The 27794-nt window shown below is 45.4% G+C and overlaps 2 protein-coding genes across 2 annotated transcripts; both read left to right on the forward strand.

Annotated features, from left to right (window-relative positions):
- Positions 1-1358: 1358 nt before the first annotated feature.
- Positions 1359-20944, forward strand: LOC135825233 (serine/threonine-protein kinase pim-3-like). Its single transcript, XM_065337970.1, has 8 exons — positions 1359-1675; positions 4925-5087; positions 5245-5362; positions 7835-7890; positions 8354-8480; positions 9011-9141; positions 19655-19913; positions 20492-20944. Exons 1-8 carry the CDS (start codon positions 1508-1510, stop codon positions 20661-20663), a joined length of 1194 nt encoding a protein of 397 aa, XP_065194042.1. The 5' UTR covers positions 1359-1507; the 3' UTR covers positions 20664-20944.
- Positions 20945-24458: 3514 nt separating this feature from the next.
- On the forward strand, positions 24459-26768 carry LOC135824914 (uncharacterized). The gene has a single exon (XM_065337656.1). It carries the CDS (start codon positions 24714-24716, stop codon positions 26379-26381), a length of 1668 nt encoding a protein of 555 aa, XP_065193728.1. The 5' UTR covers positions 24459-24713; the 3' UTR covers positions 26382-26768.
- Positions 26769-27794: the final 1026 nt, after the last annotated feature.

Raw genomic sequence — 27794 nt, forward strand, 5'->3', positions numbered from 1 at the left:
CGATTCAAACTCACAAGTAAACTTCAGTGACGGGTGCAGCTTATTCAATAATTCAAGAAACTCCTGCGCGTCGCTCCAAGTCTGAAAGTAGGACCAACTATCGTCAACAAAACGACAATACACCGCAGGCCATTTACATTTGGGGACCAATGATTCGCAATAACCCACAAATATATTTGCAAGAACTGGACCCAACGGTGAACCCATCGCGACACCATCTATCTGACGATACATAACATTCTCAAACGAAAATTCAACGCCAGACGTAACCATATTCATAAGACGGCGAAAGTACGTCTCTTCGATAGTAACAGGAGAACCTACATTACCACGGTACATAGCATCACAGCAAATATCAATCGTAAAATCCAAAGGTACGTTCGTGAAAAGACTCACAACATCAAACGAGCACATAAAGAATGTCTCCGGGAATTCGTGATCATGCAAAAAGTCGGCAAACTCAAAACTATCCTTGACTACATATGTACTGTACATGTCGAGAACAGGCTGTAACAAACGACAAATCCACCTCGACACTTTGTACTGCGGTGAACCACACATGGACAAGATCGGACGAACTGGACAACCAGCCTTGTGAATTTTGGGTAAGCCATACATACGCGGTCGCGCAGAACCAATTGGACTAAATGAATCCGACTCAGTCTGCGTGATCTGCTTCAGCAATACTAACTCTTTAAAATAGTTGCATAATTGTTCCTCTATTTTAGCCGTTTTATCATGTGTCTCAATAGGCCCAATGACAGTAAACTTCGAACTATCGTTCAGGATGGTATGTGTCTTCGTGATGTAGTCATGCTTGTTCATAATGACGGTAGCCCTTCCTTTGTCAGGTTTGGTTATTACAATGTTGTTGTTACTCCGCAATTCTTTCCGTACTCCGTACTCCAGCATTATGCCACCTGGAAAAAAGGGACTATAATGCCAGCGAAAATGCAGGCATTACCAGCCCATGCCTACTCCCAGCCCTGACAGAATACGTTACTGTAATTATGATTTGAAAATCAGTAACTCTTCTGTCGCTTCCCGATTTGAACAATTGCGTTCCCGTTCCTGGGCTTCCCGCGGAATGTGAACTAGGGTTCATGCAAGCAATACCGGACTGTACGTTGTTTCCTTTATCGTACCTATCGTACGGCAGTCGCATCTTCGCTGCTGATATGATGATGAGCATGGATTTTTCTAGTGTGTACCGCAGGGTACTAGGGTTGCAAAAATCCCGTACAGTCAACATGCGTACACTCAAATTCACCTGTGCGTATACGATACCGTAGCAGCTGGTTAGCCTTGTTAACCCGTGATTTATGTCTCTTTCTTGACGAGATTTTTGCGATCTAGGATCTAGTCTTGAAACAGTTGTGCATGCGAGGTCCGTTCTGCCCATTTCATAGCGAAATCCTCTTTTGTTCCCACGAAGGACGAGGCTAGCAATCCTCATTTTGTCAGCATAGAGGTAGACACGAGCCAAACCTGCTCGACTTAGTGGAGAATGGCAGCGGATGCCGAGTTCACGATTTCCGTCGGTGCCAATTTCCGCCAGGCCTCTTTCGATTGCATTACGCTCAAGATCGGCGAAGAAGTGAAGATCATTTCGGACATAGAGTCCGGCTTGTATGGCAGTGTGGCAAAGGGAAAGCATATTCCGACCGGTTGCCCAGTAAGTCTGGTCTTGCAGTCTTTATTTGTTTATTTATTTATTTATTTACGGATTCTCCAGAGGTAAATGGATACCTATCATGGGAGTCTCACCAAACCAATAAAATAATGAAAATAAAATTATGTTTGGAGCGCAAAAAAACTCAAAATCTGAGATTTTTCACTTAAATGAGAGGAAGAACAATAGATTGAGAACCAGGGGTGCTAATAGAACACTGGAAAGGCACTTAAACAAAATAACTGCAGTAGCAGATTTCAGTCCGTGACGCGCTGTTTTCTTGAATAATCTTTATTAAAGGATCTCCCAGAGGCGAAGGCCTGTCGAGGGGATCTCCTGATGCAAATCATGCAATAGAAATAAACAGTGAGGAAAACCACACGTGTTAAAGTATAATGCTTATGCTACATAATGAGCAATAAAAACAGGGCTGGGTTGTTCAAAATACAACAATTAGTTTAAATGTCCAGGGATATACCACTACAGTCAAGTTTATAACATTTCACGTGAAAGCGATATTGCTGCTGAAATTTACAAAGTGAATCTTGGGATGTCAGCCTTGGCGGAAGGCAGTTCCACAGCCTTCCGATTTTATACATAAAGAGAGAGCAAGAGATGCGGCCATGAGATTTGAAAATTAGTTTGTTTGGTCGGCGGGCGCTAGAAGAGATATTGATGTCAAAGCGGGATAGATAATCTCGGTGCCAATGGATATACTTGAACGAAACAGTGATGGAAATGTAAGTGTGTAAAAAGCGAAGGGGTGCCAAATTACACAGCCTATTTCAATTATTCTTCGATTCATAGCTATCAAAATCACTCTTCGCAGACCGCGGCAGGCATCTGCAGACATTTGCTTGTAAAATGTCAAGCGATTCTAGCTGGCTAGCGGTAAGTCTGAAGCACCAGACAGGGATAGCATACTCTACTGTGGGTCGTACATATGACTGGTAGAGTAGGGCAATATATGCAAGCGATAGATGACGGCCCATAAAGCATAACACGTTTACACGTCGGCGAAACTTTTTGAAACATTTCGACCACAGGAGTGAAATGGTCTTGGAATTTAAGACTAGTGCTGATCTCTACGCCTAGATGGATTACGGTACGTTTAACATTGAGTGAGACGTTGTCCATTTGGAGAGACGAAGAGGGTGGAGGAGCATATTTGGAGAATATGGTGGTCTTTTCCGCTGGAAACACCGCATGAATGCCTCTAGCCCAGCGCTGGCAACTTGTTAAATCCATCTAGAAGTTGGCCAGATTCTCACCAACAGGTAAACCGATGTCATGGGTGTTGAGCAGTGTAACATCATCAGCAAATAAATAAGGGGCGCTGTGGGTCAATGTGTCGGGAAGGGTATTGATGTAGGTTAAAAACAGCAGGGGTGCAAGATGTGAGCCTTGAAGAACACTACGACTCAAAAGATATTAGGGGGAGATCGTCTCCTTAATCTTGACAGCTATCGTTCTCTGATTGAGGTAGCATTCAAACCATTTCAGTGAGTGCGTTCGATTATGCACGCGAACCATTTCGCGAATCGATTCATGAATCGATTCGCGCTATTCACATCACCCCATATGAATAGAGTGAATCGATTCCGAATCGATTCTAGGGCTCATGACATGAAAATCGAACGACTTGAATGCATGCGAATGGATTCATGAATCGATTCAAGTGTGTAATCGAACGCACTCACTGAGTTTCGAGTGATAAAAGTACTAATCCTCTCAATCAGTGTTGGATGATGGACCTTATCGAAGGTTTTCCTGAACTCCAGAAGTGCACAATCATATCTGTTGTGTGTTGTCCGAGAAACCAGCCATCTGGTGAGACAGCAGGATAAGTTGGTCCGTTCCTGATCGCTGTGGAACATTGGCAAATTGGGACGGTGATGCCAATTTGTTTCTGTAACACACATCTGCTAGTCGTACTGTCTTTCCTCTTACATGTCTGTTCACGTCAATCACAGCGTTTTCCTTTTCATATGGAGCTAGTGGATAATGTTTGCTGCGTTTAAAGGTGCTTAAATTAAGGTGGCTGGGGCGGCACAACCTTTTGGGGAAATGTTTGACTGCATTTTTGAGTTTATCGGCAAGGCAGAGATGAAATTTGAACATGTGTTCTGGTGAATATCTGGAAAATAGCCTTCTCTAGTTTCCTATAGTTTTAGTTTTACTTTTGGACAAAATTTAAAAACGTTTTATGAAAGGTTTCACGGACCTTTCATGAACCTTTTTCAAATTTTGTCCAAAAGTAAAACTAAAACTATAGGAAGCTAGAGAAGGCTCTTCTCCAGCGATTCATCAGAAAACATTTTCAAATTTCATCTCCACCTTGCCGATAAACACAAAAATGCAGTCAAAATGTAATCACAATGACCCCCAAAACGTTGTACCGCCCTAGCCACCTTAAGCTGGAAATTTCAAGTAAAGCATGTTTTGTCATCGCAAAGCAATTTTGATCCATTCCGTTCTCACGGAATTATAACTCTCTCAAATAGAGCGGTGAATTTCTATGCTAGTGCTAATCGCCCCTATTCTCGCACCACAGTGCCGACAACTGAAATCCGACCCCTGATCGCAAAGATCCAACATGGGATGGTAAAACTGCGGACCAGAAACCACTAGAATTTGGAGGCACCGCTAATGGTTGGATTTCAGTTGTCAGCACTGTAGGTTTGGCTTTTTGCAGACCTACACTGCGTTTGCCTTGTTCGCTTTCGTACACGATTATGTGGTGTTGTCACTGCTACAATGCCCCGGTAGTAGTTTGCCAGAAAAACAAAGATCAGCCTGCCAAGACCAAAGCTATTAGGTGGAGTGGATCTTTGGTCTTCAAGTCCCAGGCAGATGACACATGGCTAGTGACTTCATCTTTAGCTGAATCGCCTGTCTGGTAGTTGATAACCTGAGGTGGGAAAAACCAGAAGAAATATCGGACGAATTCCGATATCTGTCTGGAATAGTCCTTGTATGTTTGATCTACAGACGAAAAACTCACGCTTTCGAGTGGAACTCAGCTAGCGGCCGAGCTTTTCACATCTGTAGGAGCGCCACCACACTCATGGATCAGGGCGCAGAGGGCGGCTCCTCAAGCGGTGAAAGCAGAGGAAAAGGAGAAGTAAAATCCAGGATATTACATGCCATATAGTCTGATTTTGCCAATTTCAATGCTTTTTCATCAGATTATGCCAGATGTCCGAGAATTATCTGTAAAAGACTAGTTGTCGATGTGCATTCATGCTTTAGGTTGCAGTGAAGCGGGCAAATCCGTTAAAGTCGGCGGCGTTTGCTGAGATCAACAGAGAGCTGCAAGCGTTAAGCATACTAAGGCACCCTGGCATTCCACAGCTATTCGAAGCGTACCAAACTAATTTCGGCTATTTCCTGGTGATGGAGTTAATCGAAGGCGGTAAGATAACACTTGGTCAATGCTGTGGTCGGCATGTCAGTAACTACTATGCGTCATTATGTCATAAAATCGCTCAGAGCATGGTCAGTGAATCACAAAATCACCAAAGCCACTTAACGTTGTAAAATGTTTTTATGTGCGTCCTGGAATGTTCCAGAAACCTTATACAGCACGGCGAATAGCGTATGGCCCGGCAGCGAACCACTGGCCTCCAAGATTTTCATGCAGTTAGCCGATGTCCTGCACTATTTACACTCTTCTGGAGGAGTACACAGGTAAGAAGAAACGTGTGCTGACATTTTCTTCTCTTGTTGAAACCTGCGCTAATGCACTAAATTCAGACCTAGGAGTCACATTAAAAAACTAACACAAATTATTAAAATGTAATACAACATAACATTGGAGAAGTAAACAGGAAAATGCATGTATATTAACAAAGATTTTCAAACCCAAACCGAACAGAAACTTCAAATCATAAATTTATTTAGAACGAGGTTTGTCTCGTGGTCCAGGAAACGACCAATCAGCGACATTCCCGCCAAGGGCCTTATCAGAGTTTAAAGCCCGCTCAATCGTTATTTTACTACTCTTGATGACGCGTCGAGGGCCTTGGATTAGTTTAAAGCCCGCTGAATATACTTGAAACTGGTGCGTACAACTCCCTGTATGCATTATAGTACGGTGCAGATAATGAACTCTGCATAAAATGTACGGTGTACTACTAAAAGCTACGCATTTCAGAAGTGTGTACGGTTTTTGCCTCCCGTATTCTTTCATCTGTACGAATTTCCTTTGTCAACAGCTTGCGGAAACCTATAAATACCGAAGATCAAAGTCATCAGAGGTATCGACAAGGGGCTCTCAAAGCCCCTAAATAGCTCCACAAGCTATGAATAAGAATGAAGCTCACAATAAGAGCCCAGCTTTTCATTTGCTTCTGTTCTACTTTTAGTAGTATTCTTTCATGCCACACCAAGTCTCTCTGTACATAAACCACAAAACTACCCAATACAATGGTACACAAGCATAATGGAAGTGGGATAATGCATGTAACCTCGTTCTAAAATAGTTAGTGCATGGCAGGGAGGGTCTTATGGCTTGTTTGTGCCCTTCAGGGTAGCCCTCGGGCCTACGGCCCTCAGGCTAACCCGTCGGGCACTAACAAGCCATAAGGCACTCCCTGCCATGCACTAACCTATAATTAATAACATTCAGGTACGCTCGGTCCTGGTTTAAATCAGGCTTTGGAAAAAATAGTATTCATTGCTATCAGGTTCGGCCTCATTTCCTCTGCACTGCTCTGAGGAGTCCACAAAGGTGGAAACAGTTCTATGTGCAGATTGAGTAATTGCAAATTATTATCAGCGAACTGAATCACTGAACTCAATTCAAAGTAGAAAAGCAAAAACTAAACTAAAACAAAAATAACCACTGAGCCACAGAAGTCGTGTGGAATGTTGCTTTGCGCCCTTGAATCATAGTTTGACCGTATTGTCCAATAGTCTTGCCTGTATCGTCTTCGACATGCATGGGCATCCGCCAAAGTCCTTCACATCTGAGACTTTCAGCTCCACGCAGGGGATCAGCGCGCAAGCTCGCGATGTCCCAACCTCCGGCTCTTCCATGATCTACAAATTATATGTAGTCACAAGCGATCTACATGCTTGCTTGCTGTGTTCGTTTATCAATCTTGCGAGTTCGTTTGTTCATTTTCAAATTTTTCGAACAAATATTCGAACTTTCTTTCGTTCGTTCACCCCTAGTAAAGTTTATTGGAAAGGGAAAACTATTCCTCTACTTCAATAGATAGAGTACGACTAGATTTCAGGCATGACCCAGAGGGGAGCCGTCTGTCGAGGGGTTTTTCACTTCCACGATATTGAATGGGTAGCATAACTAGCGTAGCTGTAGGGGGGGGGGGGGAGGGACTAGGCCTTGACAGATTATGCTAGCATAATTTTTCGCATAATTCCTACCAAAACCGAATAATCGCATAATTCGAGGCAAATTGCATGCGAATCGCATAAAATTGGAATAATCCGCCTGTTCGCATAAAATTCCATACAGTTGTACATGTTCTACAAGTACAAGTACAAGTAGATGCACCAGGAAGTCGTAGGTTTACGACTCCCTTGATAACATGTCCAGTCCACTATACTCAGTGGCGGTTGTAGCTACATGTACAATGTCATGTACATGTAGGTCGGACGGTGCGTTGACCCCGTTGATCTTTTGCTACTACAGTACAACGCCCTCTACAAAAAAATTCCCCTGTTATTTTGCACAGAACCATTATACATTAGCACCATATGTGAGCATAATGCGGCATAATATGATAACTTTTAGCATACAAAATTTAATAGCATAATTCTGCAATTTTTTCAGCAATGCGAAAAGCATAATTTCACGAAAATATTAGCATAATCTGTCAAGGCCTAGGAGGGACTAAATGGATCAAGTGTATTGCATATCTAATGGGAGGGTGTTAAATCGATAACGTGAGCCATACACATAGAATAAGACCATGAAAGAACAGTGCATAATGGCTTATCGAGAACAAAAAATTATACCGATGGAGGATATGACATCTGTAGGTGCCGTCCCTAAAATCTCACCCCACGGATTTTCTCTTTCGAAAACTTAACCCTGCTCTCTCCGGAAAAACTGTCCAAGTCTTGGCGAACGAGCAGCAAGACTGTGCATAAATGTTAAGCCTCGTGTGGTTCATCTTTTGCTTCATGCCTCAGGGATCTGCATGCTCGCAACATCATGATCACGCCAAAAGAAGAGGTAAAGCTTATAGGTGAGTTCACGCAGCATGAACGTGAAGCAACTTGCAAGAATGAGTATTTATGCGAAGTGTATCGGGGGAATGCATGCATGGCAATAGTGCGGGTGCAAATCCTAGGAGAAATGAAAAAATGTATAACATCCCTATGCTTTTAAAACACCAACTAGAGATTTTTTTAGGATACCCGTAAGGAGACCATAGGTCTGCGGGGACTGCCCTCGAGAAATATGAATAAATACTATACTACAGTATACTACTGGTATGACTACGATACTAATTACGAGCTAAAATTCCATTTACTTGCAGGATGTCCTCTTTGCAGAGACAGCAGAACCAAATGAAACACATCCTCCATGAAACAGATCTATTTGTTTGCAGTCGAGTGATGTTAGGGGCACGACCCGTTTGCATATTTCCCTCAGCCCACCACCTAAATTATCACTTCCGCTAAAGTGAGCATTTTTCTCTGTTGCAGATTTTGGGCATTGCCTGAAAATCGATGATGTGCGTGTGAAAAGGATGGGCGGATATAGCAGCAAGAAAGCTCCAGAGAGGATGTTTGAGGATCGTCCGATGGGAGCCTCCGGGGAGGTATTTAGTCTGTACGTTACGAGGCCCAATACCCGAGCCCGATACAAATCTGGCATCTCTCTCTCTCTCTCTCTCTCACTCTTCCCACTTCGTCCATTCATAAACCTACGTCTCTTCTGTGTCACATTATAGTGGAGTGGGACTTACATTGCTTTCAAAGACTTATCCTATTGCGCAGGTGCAGGTTTTGCGTCTTGGGAGACCGTTAGAAGTGTTTTTTTACTACTTGTATGTTCACATTCCCAACTCGTAACTAATAACGAAAGACAATAGTACTGAGACTAGGACAAACGTGACAACTACTGAGCAGGGGCTGGACTGAGACGCAGCAGGGATGGTGCGGCATTGATGGCTCTGCCGACCTGAGGTCTCGGCATCACGGCCAAAAACACGCACAATGATGATAAGGCCATCTCCCCATAACAAGGCAGCGGTTTTTCTCGACTCTCTTTCTCTCCCTCTCTCTTGCTGGTCATTTCTATTGCTTTTCTCGATTGTCTGAACGTTTCCACGTCGTGCTAAATGATGTGCAATATTGCAGAGGGAGGTTGATGTACAAATACATGTGTGACGGCACCGAACCATTCCCAGACGAGGAGAATGTTGTCAAGCTGATCAAAGTGATGCAGGCTCCACCACGGCAGACATACCCATTCCGACGCCTGTCTCCAGGTAAGTGTGTGTGAATAAGAGAAGTATTATCGGATACTGAGCCATTAATTATGATTATTATTATTATTATTTTAATAACGAAGGTACGTGTTGGGTCGTAAGTAGCCACGCCAACACACATCCAGTCAAAATAAGGCACTTGTTATAATTACTTCAGTATTTCGATATTTTGACAAGTGCCTTATTTTGACTGGATGTGTGTTTGAGTGGATACTTACGACCCAACACGTATCTTCGTTATTAAAATCTTATCCGCCCCCGACCTCTTGTAAAAATTATTATTATTCTTATTATTTTAATATGGCAATAAGTAGGACGAGCTGAAGCGACATGTGGACTACTTTATTAACAATGTAAGCGATGGAGACGATGCAAGAAACAACCTAAAGGGTAAGGAAAAATACATGTAAGAAGAAAAAGGGCAATGGAAAAAAAATGATTCGAACAAGTGTTCGTACAACACTTTTCAGGAATCACCGTTGTACTAAAGAACAAAATGAGAACAAAGGAAATAATATAGCAATCAAGGTAGGGTGACACGATACAATGACAGCACTGGAATATCGAGTTGCGAGTTCTCACAAACGTGTGCAGAAAACAAGGGTATACAAGTAAGAACTAAGCGTGACAAGTGTGTATCAGCAACAAAAACAGAAAAGTGAGAACGAATGATAATAATAACAATAATAAACAAGAAGGTGACAAAACACATTTAGGCACAAGTGGCAACAACGTTGCCACACTACACAACAGAACATTATTTGAACAAATTTAGGGTAATAACACTATCTTTCTGGACACACAAATTCGGCTTTCGAATGCGCTGACAAACAGCTTCCAAAACTTGTAACTGCAAAAGATAACCATGACGAGCACGGCACAAAACAGAAAAACAGGAATCGGAATAAGTACGACAACAGTCAGTACTAGAAACCAAATGATTGTATACTGAAGACTTGTTATTACGAGACAGACGCACACAATCTCGACTCACGCGCACACCCTCACACTCACTCTCACCCTCACTCAGCTCAGCTTCTCCCTCACTGTCCAAATCAGAACCTGCTCCGTCATCCACCGCGGTTTGACTCTCCTCCTCACTTGCATCGTCCTGCGTCTCACCTTCACCACCCACGCCAACCCTGAATGCCGTTGCCTTCACGTCAGTCGTCGTCCTTTCAGATTGTTTCCTTTGTATTTTTACCGTGAATTCATAGGTCCGGTTGTAATCTGCTGTAGATCTCCGTGGTCTGTCATTTGCTGCTTTGTTTTGTGGATTAGTTGTTGTTGTTGTTGGCTGTGAACCTGGTGTTGTTGTTGGATGTGAAGCTGGTGTTGTTGTTGCAGCCATGTCACCCTACCTTGATTGCTATATTATTTCCTTTGTTCTCATTTTGTTCTTTAGTACAACAGTGATTCCTGAAGAGTGTTGTACGAAAACTTGTTCAAATCATTTTTTTCCATGGCCCTTTTTCTTCTTACATGTATTTTTCCTTACCCTTTAGGTTGTTTCTTGCATCGTCTCCATTGCTTACATTGTTAATAAAGTAGTCCACATGTCGCTTCAGCTCGTCCTACTTATTGCCTTATTAAAATTATTGTCTCCTCGTCGAATTTTTAAATTATTATTATTATTATTATTATTACACGCATTCCCGCTTTGAAGTGTAGCAGCAGTATGCCGCGTCCACAGCTTCGCTTATGCAGAAAAAATCATTGTGCCACAAAACCAGTACACAGGAGATCTGTCGACAATGTAACGAAACATATAACTCAGTTACTCAATACTGGTTCCACTAAATTACATTAGAACGAGGTCTGTCTAGTTGTCCAGGAAACGACCAATCAGCGACATTCCCGCCAAGGGCCTTATCAGAGTTTAAAGACCGCTCAATCGTAATTTGGTTTATCGGGTGTTAGCGGCCGTCGTGAGTTCCCTTCGGGAACGGACACGATAATTTACTTTTTTTACTTTAATCGTAATTTTACTGCTCTTGATGACGCGTTGAGGGCTTTGGATTAGTTTAAAGCCCGCTGAATAAACTCTAAACTGGTGCGTACAACTCACTGTATGCATTATAGTACGGTACAGATAATGAACTCTGCGCAAAATGTACGGTGTACTACTAAAAGCTACGCATTTGAGAAGTGTGTACGGGTTTTGCCTCCCGTATTCTTTCATCTACATGTATAAGATTTTCCTTTGTCAACAGCTGGCGGAAACCTATAAAAACCGAAGATCAATGTCATAAGAGGTATCGACAAGGGGCTCGCAAAGCCCCTAAATAGCTCCACAAGCTATGAATAAGAATGAAGCTCGCAATATGAGCCCAGCATTTTATTTGCTTCTCTTCTACTTTTCGCAGTCCTCAGTTGTGCTGAGTTACCATAACTTACCAGAAGAAAATATTTTTTCATACCACACCAAGTCTCTCTGCACACAAACCACAAAACTACCCAATATAATGGTACAAAAGCATAATGGAAGTGAGATAATGCATGTAACCTCGTTCTAAAATAGTTAGTGCATGACAGGGAGGGTCTTATGGCTTGCTTGTGCCTTTCAGGGTAGCCCTCGGGCCTACGGCCCTCAGGCTAACCTGTCGGGCACTTACAAGCCATAAGGCCCTCCCTGCCATGCACTAACCTATAAAGAGAACAACGCTACAGCGTTAGAATTGCCGCTAAATTATCGCAAGTGTAAATAACGAGTCCCATACAAATGAAAACCATGAACAGACTGTCCCGAAGTCATTTAGGGACTACATGTACTTGCTGACTGACACTGACGCTGACGGAACACGAATTTGAGTTGAATACGCACGAAGTCTTGTACATGTACATCATTATGCGCCGGTGTTGTGGAGTAAGCAGGTACGTCAGTCACCAATCCAGCTTCAGCTCCGCGTTGCCTTCAGCAGACTGTTGCCCGCGTTTGCTTTGCCTCCACATGGATAGACGACCAGCGCAGAGTCCCGCAGCTCCGTGGCCGTGAAGTCTTGATATTCGCCGTTAGTGCCATCAGGTCTCAGTCCACCTCTCACAGCAAGCCGCTCCATGAAAATCTTTCTCTCTCCATTGGAGTGCTCCTCCGGTTGCGCGACGAGACTCAACCAAACGATTAATAGATGTAAAATATCACAAAGAACGGAACAGCATGCTGTCCGCAGATTGAGTATATAAGTGACATGAGATCTTATGTTGCTAAAATTCAACTCAAGTCGTGCTAGCCATTCTGTGAGTTATCATGGGAAGCGCAGTGTTCGAAATGCTAAAAATATCCAAGTACGAATTGGGAGTAGTCGGCGCACGACGCCGTCTCCTGTTCACACTCGAATTGCAGCCATTTTGTACGCTTGCGTCCCCGTCTACGCCCGTCTACGGTATGAAAAGTTGGATCGATCCAACTCTTCCCGTCGCTTCCCGATCTGTACGGTAGTACGGTTGCGTTCCCGTTCCTGGTGTTCACATTGGACGCCGTCAGACCGTCCCGTCGCTTCCCGTCGATCCGTAGGCCTCGGTCACACTACGGCAGTTTGAAGCTGGACGCAGCGTCAAGCCGCAGCACTTGACGGAGACGCGGGGTCACACAGTGTTTTGTTTTTTTTGCAGCTCATGACTGCCGCGGCTTGACGCATTTGTCTACGTCACAAAACCACCAGGAAAACTCAATGACGACACGGATTCCCACGGAAACCGGCCTTTTGCTTATTATACAAAAAAATTGTCGGACAAAGTTTTCGAATTTTTCATTGATTTTTGATTACAAGAAGACGAAAGGTACATGTATTAGGTCCACGCGTGCACGATCGTTGTTGTTTCTTTCCGAATTTGAAGCCATTTTCAGTTGTAGTGTCATTGATCAGGCAAGAAAAGTCCGCATCGCAGCTGTGTTTCTCCTGACTTCGTCATACTGGTTGTCCTTTTTGGGGCTCTTGACGACAACACAACACTCACAAGTCAACAGGCTCCAGTTGGCCGATGACCCACTCAAACAACTGGTCCTTTCTCGACATCATTTTCTTCTCAGAAAACGCCTCGCTCTTCCGCCAGGTTCGGAGCAGAGCAGCCTCGGCCTCGTAGGTCCACGGACTCATCTCGAACAAAAAGAGGGAACAAAACAAATCTTGAACAGACGAATGTCGAATAACTGCTAAACTCAAGCAAAGTGTCTTGAAACTAATTATTTTACTTGAAAGACACTGTTTTTCCGCCAAGCGTCACTCCCATCAGCGGCAACGCAGCCGATTTCCCCACGTCAGACGCAGCAGCGTCTGACGCTCAAATTTCCCGCGTTGCGTCAGTTGCCATGGAAAAGCTCATGATTCTGACGCTGACGCAGCATTTTTGCCGTAGTGTGACCGAGGCCTAACGTCGCGTCCCGTCGCGCCCCGTCGAATGTGAACTAGGCTTTATAAGGCACGGATCCCGTACGCAAACGTACGGGGATACGCTAAATATACGGTATAGTAGGGCATGATCAAGCTGTGGCCCTGTCCTCCTTCAGGGACCAGCTCAGCCTGGAAGATCAAAGGATCTTGGATCTGGCTGCGGAGAAGGGAGCCTCAAGTTGGCTCACGTGTCGGCCATTTCGCTGCTTTCAATTCACAATGCCAAAGTCGGGATTTTGCGATGCCTTGTGCCTCGGATACGTCTGGACCCCTCCCCGACTTCCAACCCATTGCGCCTGCGGCAAGCAGTTTGACACGACGAATGCTCTGTTGTGTCCGGTGAAATGTTCCCTCTTCGGTCGACCAACATCGAAGACCATGCTAGGCTGGATGTGGCAGCGCGGGGGTTGTATGGGAGTAGGTTTGAGAGGACAATGTTTGATGTTCGGGTGTTCAACCCTTTTTTCCCCTCAAATCGAAACCTTACACTCTCGTCTGTCTACAGAAAGCATGAGCAGGAGAAGCGGAGGAATTATGAGCGGCGATTTCTGGCGGTAGAGCACTCCTCCTTTGTGCCCATTGTCTTCTCCACCACTGGTGGACAGGGAAAAGCTTCATCTGCGCTGTTTGCCAGGATTGCCAGCAAACTGAGCGACAGGCACAACGAGCCTTTTTTCGTCACCATGGCTTTCGTCCGGACCAAACTGTCCTTCAGCCTAGTGAGAGCCATGGTTCCTAGTCTGCGCGGCTACCGGCGCTCTTCAGTGCCACTTCCTGTTCACTCGGCTGTTCTGGCGGCTGCTGAGTGTCCATTGTAAGCGTATGACACAACTGTACTGTTGATGTACATGGAGTTGCTTACCTCTCTTTCTTTCTTATCTTTTCTTTGCCTCCTTCTCTCTCTTTGGTTACCACGGCGACCCCGTGTGCTGTACTATTTTTTATTTTTTCTCTTTTACGTTTACTGTATACCAGGCGTGGGCCATCCCCTGTACATAGGTGCCACCTTTTTTTCTTTGTTTCAATAAAAAAACTTTTGAGAAAAAAATCCACACAAAATATAAAAATAGAAGCAACGATGCAAACGTAAACGTAAAAAAATAGTAGGGAGTAGTAATTCTACGGCCGGTACTATAACAGTATAAGATTCAAATAACTTCGAGAATACTATAGTAAGTCATTTCGGATTGATAAGGGCCTGGTCAGACTGCGGCAAATTTTGATTGCCTGACAAAAAAAGAACAGCGTCCAGAATTAGAATCGCGATCAAACTACACCTGCGGGGAGAATGAAAATTCCAAAAATTTCAAACTTCATTTCGAGCGTCAAGTGGTAATCTCCACGAACGATGTAAAGTTCCTTCAACTTCGGGAAAGCCAACACCTTCAGTGCAATCCTTGCAACCATCGTTTTGTCGTTGTCCGTGACCAATTAGCTCCTCGATATCGAGATGAAAAAAATCAGTGAATATCAGCGTCAATGGCGTATCAGCGTCAAACTCCTGTTTGGAGCGGAAAAGGCCTCGGTCACACTACGACAAAAATGCTGCGTCAGCGTCAGAATCATGAGCTTTTCCATGGCAACTGACGCAAACGCGGCAAGTGTGAGCGTCAGACGCTGCTGCGTCTGATGTGGGGAAATCGGCTGCGTTGCTGCTGATGGGAGTGACGCTTGGCGGAAAAACAGTGTCTTTCAAGTAAAATTAGTTTCAAGACAGTTGCTCGAGTTGAGCAGTCATTCGACATTCGTCTCTTCAAGGTTTGTTTTGTTTCCTCTCTTTTTTCGAGATGAGTCCGTGGACCTACGAGGCCAAGGCTGCTCTGCTCCGAACCTGGCGGAAGAGCGAGGCGTTTTCTGAGAAGAAAATGATGTCGAGAAATGACCAGTTGTTTGAGTGGGTCATCGGCCAACTGGAGCCTGTTGACTTGTGAGTGTTGTGTTGTCGTCAAGAGCCCCAAAAAGGACAACCAGTATGACGAAGTCAGGAGAAACACAGCTGCGATGCGGACTTTTCTTGCCTGATCCATGACACTACAACTGAAAATGGCTTCAAATTCGGAAAGAAACAACAACGATCGTGCACGCGTGGACCTTTCGTCTTCTTGTAATCAAAAATCAATGAAAAATTTGAAAACTTTGTCCGACAATTGTTTTTTATAATAAGCAAAACGCCGGTTTCCGTGGGAATCCGAGTCGTTATTGAATTTCCCTGGTGATTTTGTGACGTAGACAAATGCGTCAGGCCGCGGCAGTCATGAGCTGCAAGAAAAACAAACTCTGTGTGACCCCGCGTCTGCGTCAAGTGCTGCGGCTTGACGCTGCGTCCAGCTTCAAACTTGCCATAGTGTGACCGAGGCCAAAGCGTGGTCCGTTCTTGCTGTTTTTTGGAGCGTCAACTCTCGCTTTTGCCGCTCTGGCGGCAAGTTACTGTGGAGATTCGGATTCTAATCCTAGAATTATTTCGATTTTGCCGCAGTCTGACCAGGCCCCAAACCTCGCAAGTTTTCCTAATTCGAAATAGATTTTCGCGAAATGTCACGAATACCAAGAGTGCGAATTTTCGCTTTTGCTAAACGTCAATATCTTATTACAGTCGTCGACAGTTGCTGCATTACTCGTGCTCACGTGCTTTCTTCTCTTTTTTTCAAGCTGAGTGATCGGCCAAATATTTTACTTTCTCAATGATGTCATGCAGATAGTTTAATTCAGGCGTAACTTGAGTGTGTCCATCTAAAGAAATAATAATTATATAATGGCAGAAAAGGGTCTTCAACAGATGATGGAACTATCAGTGTAACGTAGTACTTGTCATATTCACCAGCCTTTGTTCACCATTTGTCGGCGTCTTGCCTGAAAGCATAGTCACAAGGAGTTTGGATCTCAACTGTTGACGACGGGCAGTATCTTAGCAAAGGATACGATTCCTCTCTTCAAAACAGCGCCCTTCCCAACAAAAAACTCCGGCAACGGCAAGCATCAGATTCTGTAGACTCCTCTCTTGCTGCTGTACCTGAACAGCTGTTTTGTGGGATGGTGCGGATACTTCAGGTTTGGTGGCTGCCACGGTTGCAACAGGCTTAGGGCTACTGGAGATGGGAGGACTAACACGACGACGAACTACGGTGCGGTCGTGTTGTCAACTCTCCGATTCTCCTAAGTGTCGGGAACGAACGACCACATGGCAGGAGACAATTACTTCTTCTTAACGGTATATTTGACTCGGACAGATTGTCAACACTACAGGAAGACTTTCAGACTCTCCACCATTATCTTCAGCAGGTAGATTATTAACACTACAGCAAGACTTTCAGACTCTCCATCATTATCTTCTGTAGGTAGATTATCAACACTACAGGAAGACGTTCAGATTCTCCATCGTTATCTTCTGTTTATAGCATGAAAACGGCGTATATCAAATAAGGCATACACATGACTGTTATAGAACCTAAAATGGCAACGTATACAGTAAATCTCACATAGCGCATAATATAACGTATACCGTGCAGTAAACATCAGCGGTACGGCGTAGTCGAGATACAAAAATTGAAGCAAATACAATGTCGTAAGCGAGAAGGTCTTTCCCACTTCAGAACTTGTGGTTTTGTAACAGCTTGTTTACAGACGCATAACACAAGGCTGGCATATGATTGTTTACATAAAATGAACATTGCTAATGATTACAGTAATAGAACAGCCTCAGAAACAGGGATGGAACTATTCAAAACAGCACCCTTCCCAAGAAACAACTCAGAATAATAACAAAAAATCCGGCAACAGCAAGCATCAGATTCTAGATGCTCCTCTTTTACTGCTGTTTCTGAACAGCTGTTTTGTGGGATGGTGCTGATACTTCAGGTTTGGTGGCTGCCACGGTTGCAGCAGGCTTCGGGCTACTGGAGATGGGAGGATTAGCACGACGACGCAATACGATGTCGTTTGTCAACCCTCCGATTCTCGTGAGTGTGTGGGACGAACGACCACACGGCAGGAGGACAACTACTGTAGTCATTTCTGATGACCACAGCCATAGGATGGCCTCAGAAACAGGGATGGAACTATACTGTATGTGACATTAGCCTTCCTTCCAGCACTTCTTCTCGTTCTTGTGTCGCTGTTTACCCTTGACTTGCGCCGGCATTAGCCCCGTTGATGGGAATATTTTTGCATTTCTGGGATACCTCTTGCCAAGTAGCAGCCTGTTTGTTCCTGGCCTGCCATATCGTGAGAGGCTTGCAGTTGCGCCTGGCGAAATTGCATTCCGCCATAAAAGGAAAGATTCTGACAATGATATGCTGCAACTGGGTCCATACAACGGTTGGCAGAAGCCCGGGCATATGGAGATGATTCTGCTGAAACCACGCCATTAGGCGCATGTACCCATGTGGCGGTAGAGCGGAACTTTGCCGCTGGAGTGGCATCCACAAGAACAAGTAAGCTTACACGTGATGAAGGCTGGTTGATTGCTCATCACTGTCCTTACAAGACATTATGTGACGACGTTACTGACAGCTTGCGGCAAGGAAACCTACATTGACGCAGATGACTTAGCAGGGTTAGGGCTACTGGAGGTGGCAAGATTAGGACAAGGTACTCTGGCATCGCTTGTCTGCAGACAAACAGACCAAGGAGCTAACAGTGCAATTTAGTACTTGCCATATTCATCAGCCTTTGGTCTACACTTGTCAGCCTCTTACCTGCTTCCGACCTCATGGGATGAATATCTTCCAACAATGAGGGACACAAGGAACTGACGCAACGACCGCCCTACCACTATGCTTGGGCCCTGGTTGTTCGGTGTGGGTCCTCGTCACTTGTCCACATGCGCTTGTCTTCTGCCCTCCTGACGAGGAAATTCTATTCTTGAACGCAATTTTCTTCTTGCTTCGAAGCGGGGTAAGAGACATTCAGACTCCCCATCGTTATCTTCTGTAGATAGATTATCAACACTACAGGAGGACATTCGGACTCTCCATCGTTACCTACATAGATAGATTATCAACACTACAGGAAGACATTCGGACTCTCCATCGTTACCTACATAGATAGATTATCAACACTACAGGAAGACATTCGGACTCTCCATCGTTATCGACATAGATTATCAACACTACAGGAAGGCATTCAGATCCTCCATCATTATCTTCTGTAGGGAGATTATCACCACTTCAGGAAAACCTCTGAATGCGATCACCCTGATAAGGCGACCAACTGTCCAACAGGACCACTTCAACCTGAACCAAGGGCTGTGATTTCCAGCTAGATCATACGGTGCTACAGAAACCCGATAACTATTATGTAATCCTAGCCCTGTTCATAGATAACATACATCAAAGTACACATGGACATACTCTCTATCTCTCTCTCCATTTCTCTCCTCAACCATTCTACCTCACCTTCTCTTGTCGTTATCGTACGAAATCACCCTTTTTCTTTTAGGCTATGGTCCGCCAGCTCACGATAACGCCGAGACCATAGGTCGGTGTTGTGGGCTTGCCTCACCAGCACAGGCTTGCATTGCAGCCCCTACTCTCCCTGCTGTTTTGTTATTGTATACTCTGCTGTCTTCTTCCCTTCTGACGAGTAGGTTGTGTACTTACTTTGAAGTAGTAAAATAAGAAATAGTTTTGTTAGTATTCGATGAAGAGTCATTAATTTTAATATGGCAATAAGTAGGACCAGCTGAAAAAATAGATCTACCGGTAATTATATTTTATACTCGGATACTGAGCCAGTAATAAAATGTGGAAAGAGAAGAAAGACATGAGAACGAGTTATGCAGCAACTATCCACGACTGTAACAAGATGATGAACGGTCAGAAAGTGCGATAAAAGGCCACGGAACTGACAGGCTGTTGGTTTGCGCACTGGAGATGTGTTTGGGCAAATCTCGGGTCGCTCATTGTCTCAGTAGCCTGTCAGTTCTGTGCCCTTTTATCGCAATTTCTGACCGTTTATCATCTTGTTACAGTCGTGGAAAGTTGCTGCATAACTCGTTCTCATATGTTTCTTCGCTTTTTTCCAACTTATTTTAGATATAATTTGCGAACTAACATTTTTAGTTCGCACTATAAAAATAATGATAGTAAAATAATTTGTATCCTACACTCTACTCCCGTTACCAGATGCTCAAAACATTATCCGGGCGTGTCTTGCATTCCGAGTGGAGGATCGAATTACGCTTCCGGCGTTTTTGGAACATCCCTTCATCATGAAGGCTCGGGAAACCCTCGGCGTTAGAAGGGCCGCAGAAGCACCACGCTACATGGATCACGTGTCCAATGATCCGATTGAGGAAATTGTCCAAGAAACCAAGGCCCTTCACGAAAAGAGGAAGACAGATACTCAGGAAGACGAAACGGATGTGTTGGAAATAGTAGAAGAGTGAGTAGTCATGTTATCTACATGTAGAATCGACACCATGATGCAAAGGCAATGCAATGAATTTGACTTTCTGCGTACATGTACACGTATATATTTGACCAATTGTCTTCATGGATAAGGGAGGGAATATTGCGAGTTATGAGAGACCTTGGGACTGCTGGTTGGTGGTTTGCGCTTGGTAGCATGTATTGTTGTGCCTAATTGCTCACGCAATGGCCACTCGAGCCAAGGGTTCCTGAACTGGCGCGTGTATGGTCGTGCTTGTGCTTCTGCCTGTGAGTGGTGTGTGTGTGTGTACATGCATGTGTTTGTGCGTGTGCTTGATCCTACATGTATGTGCATTATATTCGCCAACCAAATGCGTCCAATGCTGCACATGGCAGTTGACCGACCAGCATGTGCGGCATTGACTGTTTTTTTGTGAATATAGTATGAATTTGTGTTTGTATGTGTGTGTGTGTTCCTTCTGGCGTGTGTCTGCGTTTGTGCTTGCCCTTGGGTCTGCACCACGACTAGTGGCACACGGTGTTTAACCGTAATCACTGTTTTGTCTTGTGGTCGTTCTTGCTTTGCCTCAGGCAGCTACAGACTCCCGAGTTGATGACATACAACATATTAAAGTACAAAGCATTGAAGGACGGTATATCGTGCGTTGGTGAGGCAACGCCCCTGAAGGGCGGTGTATCCTGCTTGGTTGAGGCAGCGTGCCAGAAGGACGGTAGTGCTCAGGAGACAGGAACGTCTAATTGACTATCGTGCATTTTGCCTAACTCACGTTCACTAAACTCCACCTTTCATTGCAACCGTCTCTGTTCTCCTTTCCTTTACTTTTCTTCCGTTTCGTTTTTTGTTATCATCTAGTTGTCTACCTCATAGTGGCATCATTCAAACAAAACCACTCCTTATCTGGTCATCCACTTAAAAGTAAAGACAACAACGCCAACAAAAAAACAATAAAAAACATAATTTTTTCTTTCAAAACGCTACTTTGCATAAATGTGGTGTACGTCATCTGTATGGTTGGTGCTCGCGCCTTTGTGTGATTTGAAATTTTGTATTTTTCTATTGTTAGAGAATTCCCCAAAGCCTGTCGCCTGTCATGTACATTTGTATGGTTGGTGCTCGCGCCTTTGTGTGATTTGAAATTTTGTATTTTTTTATTGTTAGAGAATTCCCCAAAGCCTGTCGCCTGTCATGTCAGTGTTTCCATATTATAATCCGAGAGCCGTGTAAAATGTGATGAGCAATAGCTGAGCAAAGAAAGTGATGCAGAAGTGGAGCTGTGTACTTGAACATGTACATGTACATGTACATGTACATGTATGCCTGTGACTCACTCCCTGGTTTTAATAGGTTATTCATTTGACCCGACGAGACCACACGACGCTTGCAGACCACAGCACGAACAGCTCACCAGCCACACTCCACGAAAGCAAGTAGTGTTACTCCTGACAAGTCTTGTTTCGTTCCATAAAGTTGACGGGGAACTCATCAGAGGAGAAGCAGTTGTTGAATGAAGGGGTTAAGCTGAATAATGCTATTTTATAGAGAAGATACCGGCGCAAGGCGTAAACACTCAACTAACTCACATATGTGACAAATCAACATGTGACAAGCGTCGTGTGGTCTCGTCGGGTCAAATGAAAAACCTATTACTACTATTTGACGGACCTAATGAAGATGGCAACAAAGAATTAAGACTTCTCCTGGACCAGGAAACCTGCCATTGATCTGAGGAAGGATGTGATCTGCTGCTCGGAATAGCGTTAGACGCCAACCCTGCAGTCAAGATTTGGATGGATACGACGCCCCAGCAGCCAGCAGTTCTATGTCACACCCAGCAGCCTTCCTTTCACCTAGCGTTGGCTGAATTTCAATTATCGAGGTTCGTGAAGTATTTGTCTTGTGCAGTTAGCAATCTTCAGATGTGACGTTAGACGTCCGTGATGATTTGTTGGCTTTCACTTGGCGTTTACTTTTCACCTATCTTTGTCACCACCTCAGTACTCTTTGTGACGTGTAAATTAGCGCAATCTATTCCTGTGTACCTCTCCTTCTCATTGTGATTGATTTAGCACTTGTGATTGTTGTGTTTGGTAGGGTTCATAACACCTCCATTCTGCACTATTCCTTTTGTGTTGATTTGTCACATATGTGAGTTAGTTGAGTGTTTACACCTTGCGCCGGTATCTTCTCTATAAAATAGCATTATTCAGCTTAACCCCTTCATTCAACAACTGCTTCTCCTCTGATGAGTTCCCCGTCAACTTTATGGAACGAAACAAGACTTGTCAGGAGTAACACTACTTGCTTTCGTGGAGTGTGGCTGGTGAGCTGTTCGTGCTGTGGTCTGCAAGCGTCGTGTGGTCTCGTCGGGTCAAATGAAAAACCTATTACGACTATTTGACGGACCTAATGAAGATGGCAACAAAGAATTATTACTCCCTGGTTTATAAAGAACGACGGTCAGTACACCCGTCTGTGTCCGGAATGCCCTTTTAGAGATACAATGACTATGTAGATCGTAAAGATTGACAGACAATTTACTGCACTGGCACGCCTCTTGCCCAGACCAGTGCGGCTCGCTACTTCGGAGTCACTCTGGACGAAAATCTTCGCTGGTCACCGCAAGTCACCTCTATCATCCGACGCACGGCTATGAAGCTGCGGATCCTCCGCCAGATCCGGCACTGCCTAACAGTCAGGCAGGCGATGCTGTATTACTCTGCCCTTGTCATACGGGATTTTCTATATGCGTCGAATGCGTTTCTCCCAGGACTGTCCGCTGAGCAGCGGAATACAGTAGCCAAACTGGATAAACGTTGCATCCGTTGCGTGGCCGATGAGCACCCATTGGCCCACACTCTTCCCCTGTACACCAGGCTGGGTGTCTGCCCAGTGCTGGAACGAGGAGAATGCAAGCTCCGACTCCTGACATTTAGAATCCGTTCTGGAATCGTCAGTGAGCTGTTGTCGTCCCGAATTGTATTGCAAGGCCCGCCGACAGGCATGACCACGCGAGGTCAATTGGCACCCAACCTTCCCCTCCCCCTGGCCCACAGTGCTTTTGGCGCATGCCGACCGCTTCTAGCCAACTGCCGGCTCTGGAATGGCCTGCCCGACTGTATGAAGTCCATAGTATCTGTCCGTGAATTCAAACGCATGCTACGCGTATTTTTCTTCGGTTAGTTAAATGTAATGACTTTCGTAACCTGCTGATGAGGCTCGTTAAAATCATGCTACGATGACCCGACTTGTAAATTTGAGATCCATTTTTTCTGCTCGTCTTGACCCTGCCTCCCCTCATTGCTACTTCCATTTTCGTATATTTATTTTCATTTATTTTTCTCTTCCTTTCTGACTCTTCTTACTGGATGTCATCGCTTCCATAATATTGGGCAGAACTGCCCGTTTGCCTTGCGATGTAAAATAAATAAACAACAACAACAATGCATGGACTTTCTGACAGCAACAGTTCAGATCTCGACACAAACTAGGGACCGGCGGATTATGCTCGAAAAGGTGGCAGATTCTGCACGAAAAGCAGTGAACGCTCCGTTTCCAGCCCGACAAATACCTCGTGAACACTACATCGCAGCATTAGTCGGTGCCGCTCCTGGACTGTGAAAACAATTTCCCGTATGTCACATGACTGTCGCCTTGGAGTTGACCAATGACAGATCAAATTACGCGGGCTGGAAAGCGCGATCCTGCCTGATGAATGGTGATGGAACTAGTTCCACTGCCCGTCGTCAAGTGACGACGGGCAGTGGACGGAATCCACTGCCCGTCGTCACTTGACGACGGGCAGTGGACAGAATCCACTGCCCGTCGTCACTTGCCGACGGGCAGTGGACAGAATCCACTCATGAGTCTACCATTTCAATGACAAGCTTCTGTGGTCTGAAACTTGTGAAAGTACATGCAAAAGTCATGTACTGTAGTCCGTGTATATGTACGGTTGGCGAAGTCACTCTCACTCAGCTCACACAGAGTCACAGCCTCATAGTCATACAGGACTCGAGTCGAGTCACAGAATGGTTCATGTAAACTCAAACGTCAAAGATTGTGAGTGATCTCCTTGCCTTGGCTTGGGTGCATACGGGAAACACGTTCCAGTCACTCATACTCGGTCAGTACCGCTGCTCATCCAGCCCTTGCCGCTATCGCGGCGCGGGCTGGATTCCGCGGTACTGCCCTCATACTCGTGCAGGAACCTGTACTTCTCATTCATAGACATGTATGATTATCCAGTGAATGAAAAGCGCCCCGCGCCTGGGCCGGGATGCACAACTCGAGAGCCACGCAACGTACATGTACTTCGCAAGTGAAGAGCAGTGGCACCTAGCCCACAGCGCATGTGACTTTGACAGCGAGTGACAGTGACCGTTCGCCGCCCATCCTCACAGCACTGCGCATGACATTGACATAGATCTACAGAGCACACGAACGTCAGGCGTTATCTGTGAAAAGCCGGGGACGTCAAAAGCCTGAAAAGGCAAAGAAAAATCCTGGATTCTGTCATTCATCGGAGAGACATTTTGCCCAAGTTCTAGCAGAATGAGCATTTTTGAAATTACGTTCGCATAGTTGTATGAATGGAGATTCATTGCAATTTCCATCTCTGCATTGGCTTAGATTCGGCAATTGGCAAGGTTGCGTAGATACGCTCCGTCCAATGCACGTGTTGTAGCACGGCAGTAGAAGCTGACTGGAACTAACTTGCCTGCCCACTCGTCGATCTAGCAACTGTAGGCGTGAACACACCAAAAAGCTGTTAGTCGGAACTGAACTCGAAGGATGCAATCACCATCGGAGTCTGCCCCGGACTCTCAGCCGGGCGGCGGACGAGGCGTCAGCCAGAACCTACGAAGCCTGTTCACACATCTTGTTGGGTTTAGTGTGGCAGTCCTGCTGTTGCAGCAAGTCCATTTAGCCACACGATCTAGCAATAGCTACAAGTTCAGGCCAGATAATTTGAACGCCCTGCAAGCAGCCAGCGACGCAACCAGTGCCAGCAGTTCAGCACAGAACACCAAGAGCAAGAAAGATGTAAGGCTGTCAGCGCAGCTATTTCGCCTTGCCGCACTTGGACTTGCAGCAGCACTGCCAGACAGGGAAAGGCAAAAGCGGGTGCAAGACACCGAGCAGGGTGAAGAGCTTTTCTCTGACGTCGAAGAGGAAGCTGAAGATAACAGCTCTGTGCCACTGTTTCGTATCCAGAGCCTGCTCTTCGGCCGAGAGAATATGCAACCTGGCCCGGACACGGGCGTGTGCTACAGAAACATGGAAATAGCATGGAAGCCCGGTGAGAGTAGATCCAAGGACGTCACATGGGCGTGGCCTAGCGTGACGATCCGCGATCGTCGCTGCGGCACAGGACCACGCTTGCGGCTTTGCTGCCGACCGAGAAAGCAGATCTTGATCTTGATGTGGAACAAGGTATTCCGGAGCACATTCCTGCCGCAGAGGGACAAACCTTACCCGTTTCTCTGCTGCGATGGAGTTCAGCTCAGCTACACGACCAAACGATCGTACCAGTTCACTGCCGACGTCATAGAGTATCACATGGAGGATTCGTACGCCATCGATCCGACGCGACATACAGCCAAAGACAAGATCAGCATGCTGTTTGTGATGGAAGCACAGCGGGAGTGGACGAGGCTCCGTCGCCCCTTCAACCTGCTGCGCAGCTTCATCAACACAGCTGATATCTACCAGCCATACTTCGCCGGTGGCGGCTCGTGTTTGTGTAACCAGACCCTGCGTGCATTGCCAGTTCCGTTCAAGCTCAAGCTGAAAACCGCACCGATGCTGGCTTTGGTTACAAACTGCAGATCGCACAGCGGGCGAGAAGGTCTGCTCCAGTCCCTGATAGCCGCCATACCCACGCATAGCTACGGACATTGTTTCCATAACAAACATGGCGTCGTGAACGACAGCGTCGCCTTGGCGACTCACTACAAGTTTACGGTGGCAGCGGAGAACAGCATTTGCGATGAGTACATCACGGAGAAGTTCTTTCGCCTGTTCAAAGCCGGTTCGGTGCCGGTAGTTGTCTCCGTCAACGGAAAACCCGGTTACGAGGCATTGTCACCCACGCCACATTCTTATCTGGACGTTGCCAGGTTTGACTCTGCGGACGATGCAGCTAACGAGATCCTAATGGCTTCGGCCAGTGTGAGCCAGTATATGAAGTATCACACTTATCGGCCCAGAGCGACAGCATCATCTGCAGGTGCGGCCCCTGTTGTCTCTACAGCATACATGGAGAGGGTGTGTAGTGAGAAGGAGGGATACGACACAAGCTGGTGCTTTCTGGCCAAGCAGATGTCCACCGAGGGAGGCCGTCAAACACTGGCGTCCACGTGGAGAACGGATATTCGCCCAGCCAGACACTGCATACCAAAGGGAAGTCTCATGAAGCGCTATCCAGTACCAAACACGTCCCCTAAACCAGGCATGTAGCCCGCATGGGGCACGAGAACCCCCTACAAATTTCGACCTCGGTTCCTTATGATAATTATTATTATAGGCGTTTCCGCGTTGGCATCGGCAAGCAAGCTTGGCTAGCCTTCGCATAAGCTGCTCCATGATGATGAGCCGAAACAATTAATGCATTGATATACGATCTAGGACAGAACCAAGGTTGATGATGTTTTGAATAAAGCTGCATGTTGTGTTGAGGAACAAAAAGTCGCAAACTCTACGAAAGTAAACTGCAAGAAATGTTTGGATGGTAATGAAAAGAATAATACTAGAACAGTACAGGGCAGCAATATAGTGCTAGCCCTTTCCGCTTCTGTCTCAATTGAGCTCTGCTACATGTGACGACTGATTGTCCACGTGAAAAATGGAAAAGAAAAATACCCCGAAAGAAATGAAAGTGCACAACCGCATAGAGATGTGTATGGAGACCTCGGTTCATAATCACTGACATAACATGCACCAACCACCCTACATGTATTATACAGATTGTTGGTGAGGCGGCCTTTCACCTCCCCCTCCCCCCCCCCCTTTCCCCTCTCCCCTCTCCTGAGAGCAGGACCAGGTACGCCCCTGATTGACCTCTTCAACATGCCAACGGACTTCCACTAGGCACCGGCGGATTATGCCGGCAGAAAAATTGGCAGAATTCGGTACTTTTTCTGGTACGTTTCATGCATGTTTGGTAGGTGGATAAAGAAATGGAGCAGAATTCGCGGAATTGCCCGCCATAAGGTTTGCATGGTTCTGCCCATTTCACTACTTTTCGACCAGAATCCGCCGGTGCCTAGCTTCCACATGTGCCCTAGCTGATGGTACGGATGATCTCTGTTATCCTAAGCATGTAAAAAAAAAATGTGCATGGAAAAGACAGAGTGTGTTCCGACTGCAATCTGCTCGGTGTACAAAAATAGAACTACGCGATCAGCTCTGAGAGAACATGCTCTCTGTCAGAGTGTACATGGATATGGCGACGTGTTAGTCACAGGTAGGCACATCAAGTAATAGATTGCTGATCAATACTCGAACCTGCAATAGCTCAGAGAGAAAAGAGCATTTCGCCTCTAACTTCCTAATACTTTTGAAATTGTTTGTGAAGTCCAAATTTGAACTTACAATCGATTCAAAGCAACCTGGTCGTATCGAGAGCATGAATAATCCTCCTGGGAAAGCTTGAAAACGTAAAAACACAACACAGGTTTGCCGCAGTGGAATGGGTCCGCACACTCAGCCCTGGAGTCACCACTAAAGCCGTAAACTAATTAATTTTACTTTCTACCGGTTTTCCCTTTTTCGATACTAATTATTCTTGTCAAGTGAAATGCATGGCGGATTATTTTCATCGAAGGTGCCTTGCTGCAGATCGCCAGCAGTCTTACCATTAACTATTCCCTG

Source organism: Sycon ciliatum, chromosome 9 (genome assembly GCF_964019385.1).
Source record: "Sycon ciliatum chromosome 9, ocSycCili1.1, whole genome shotgun sequence".
Lineage (NCBI taxonomy): Eukaryota > Metazoa > Porifera > Calcarea > Leucosolenida > Sycettidae > Sycon > Sycon ciliatum.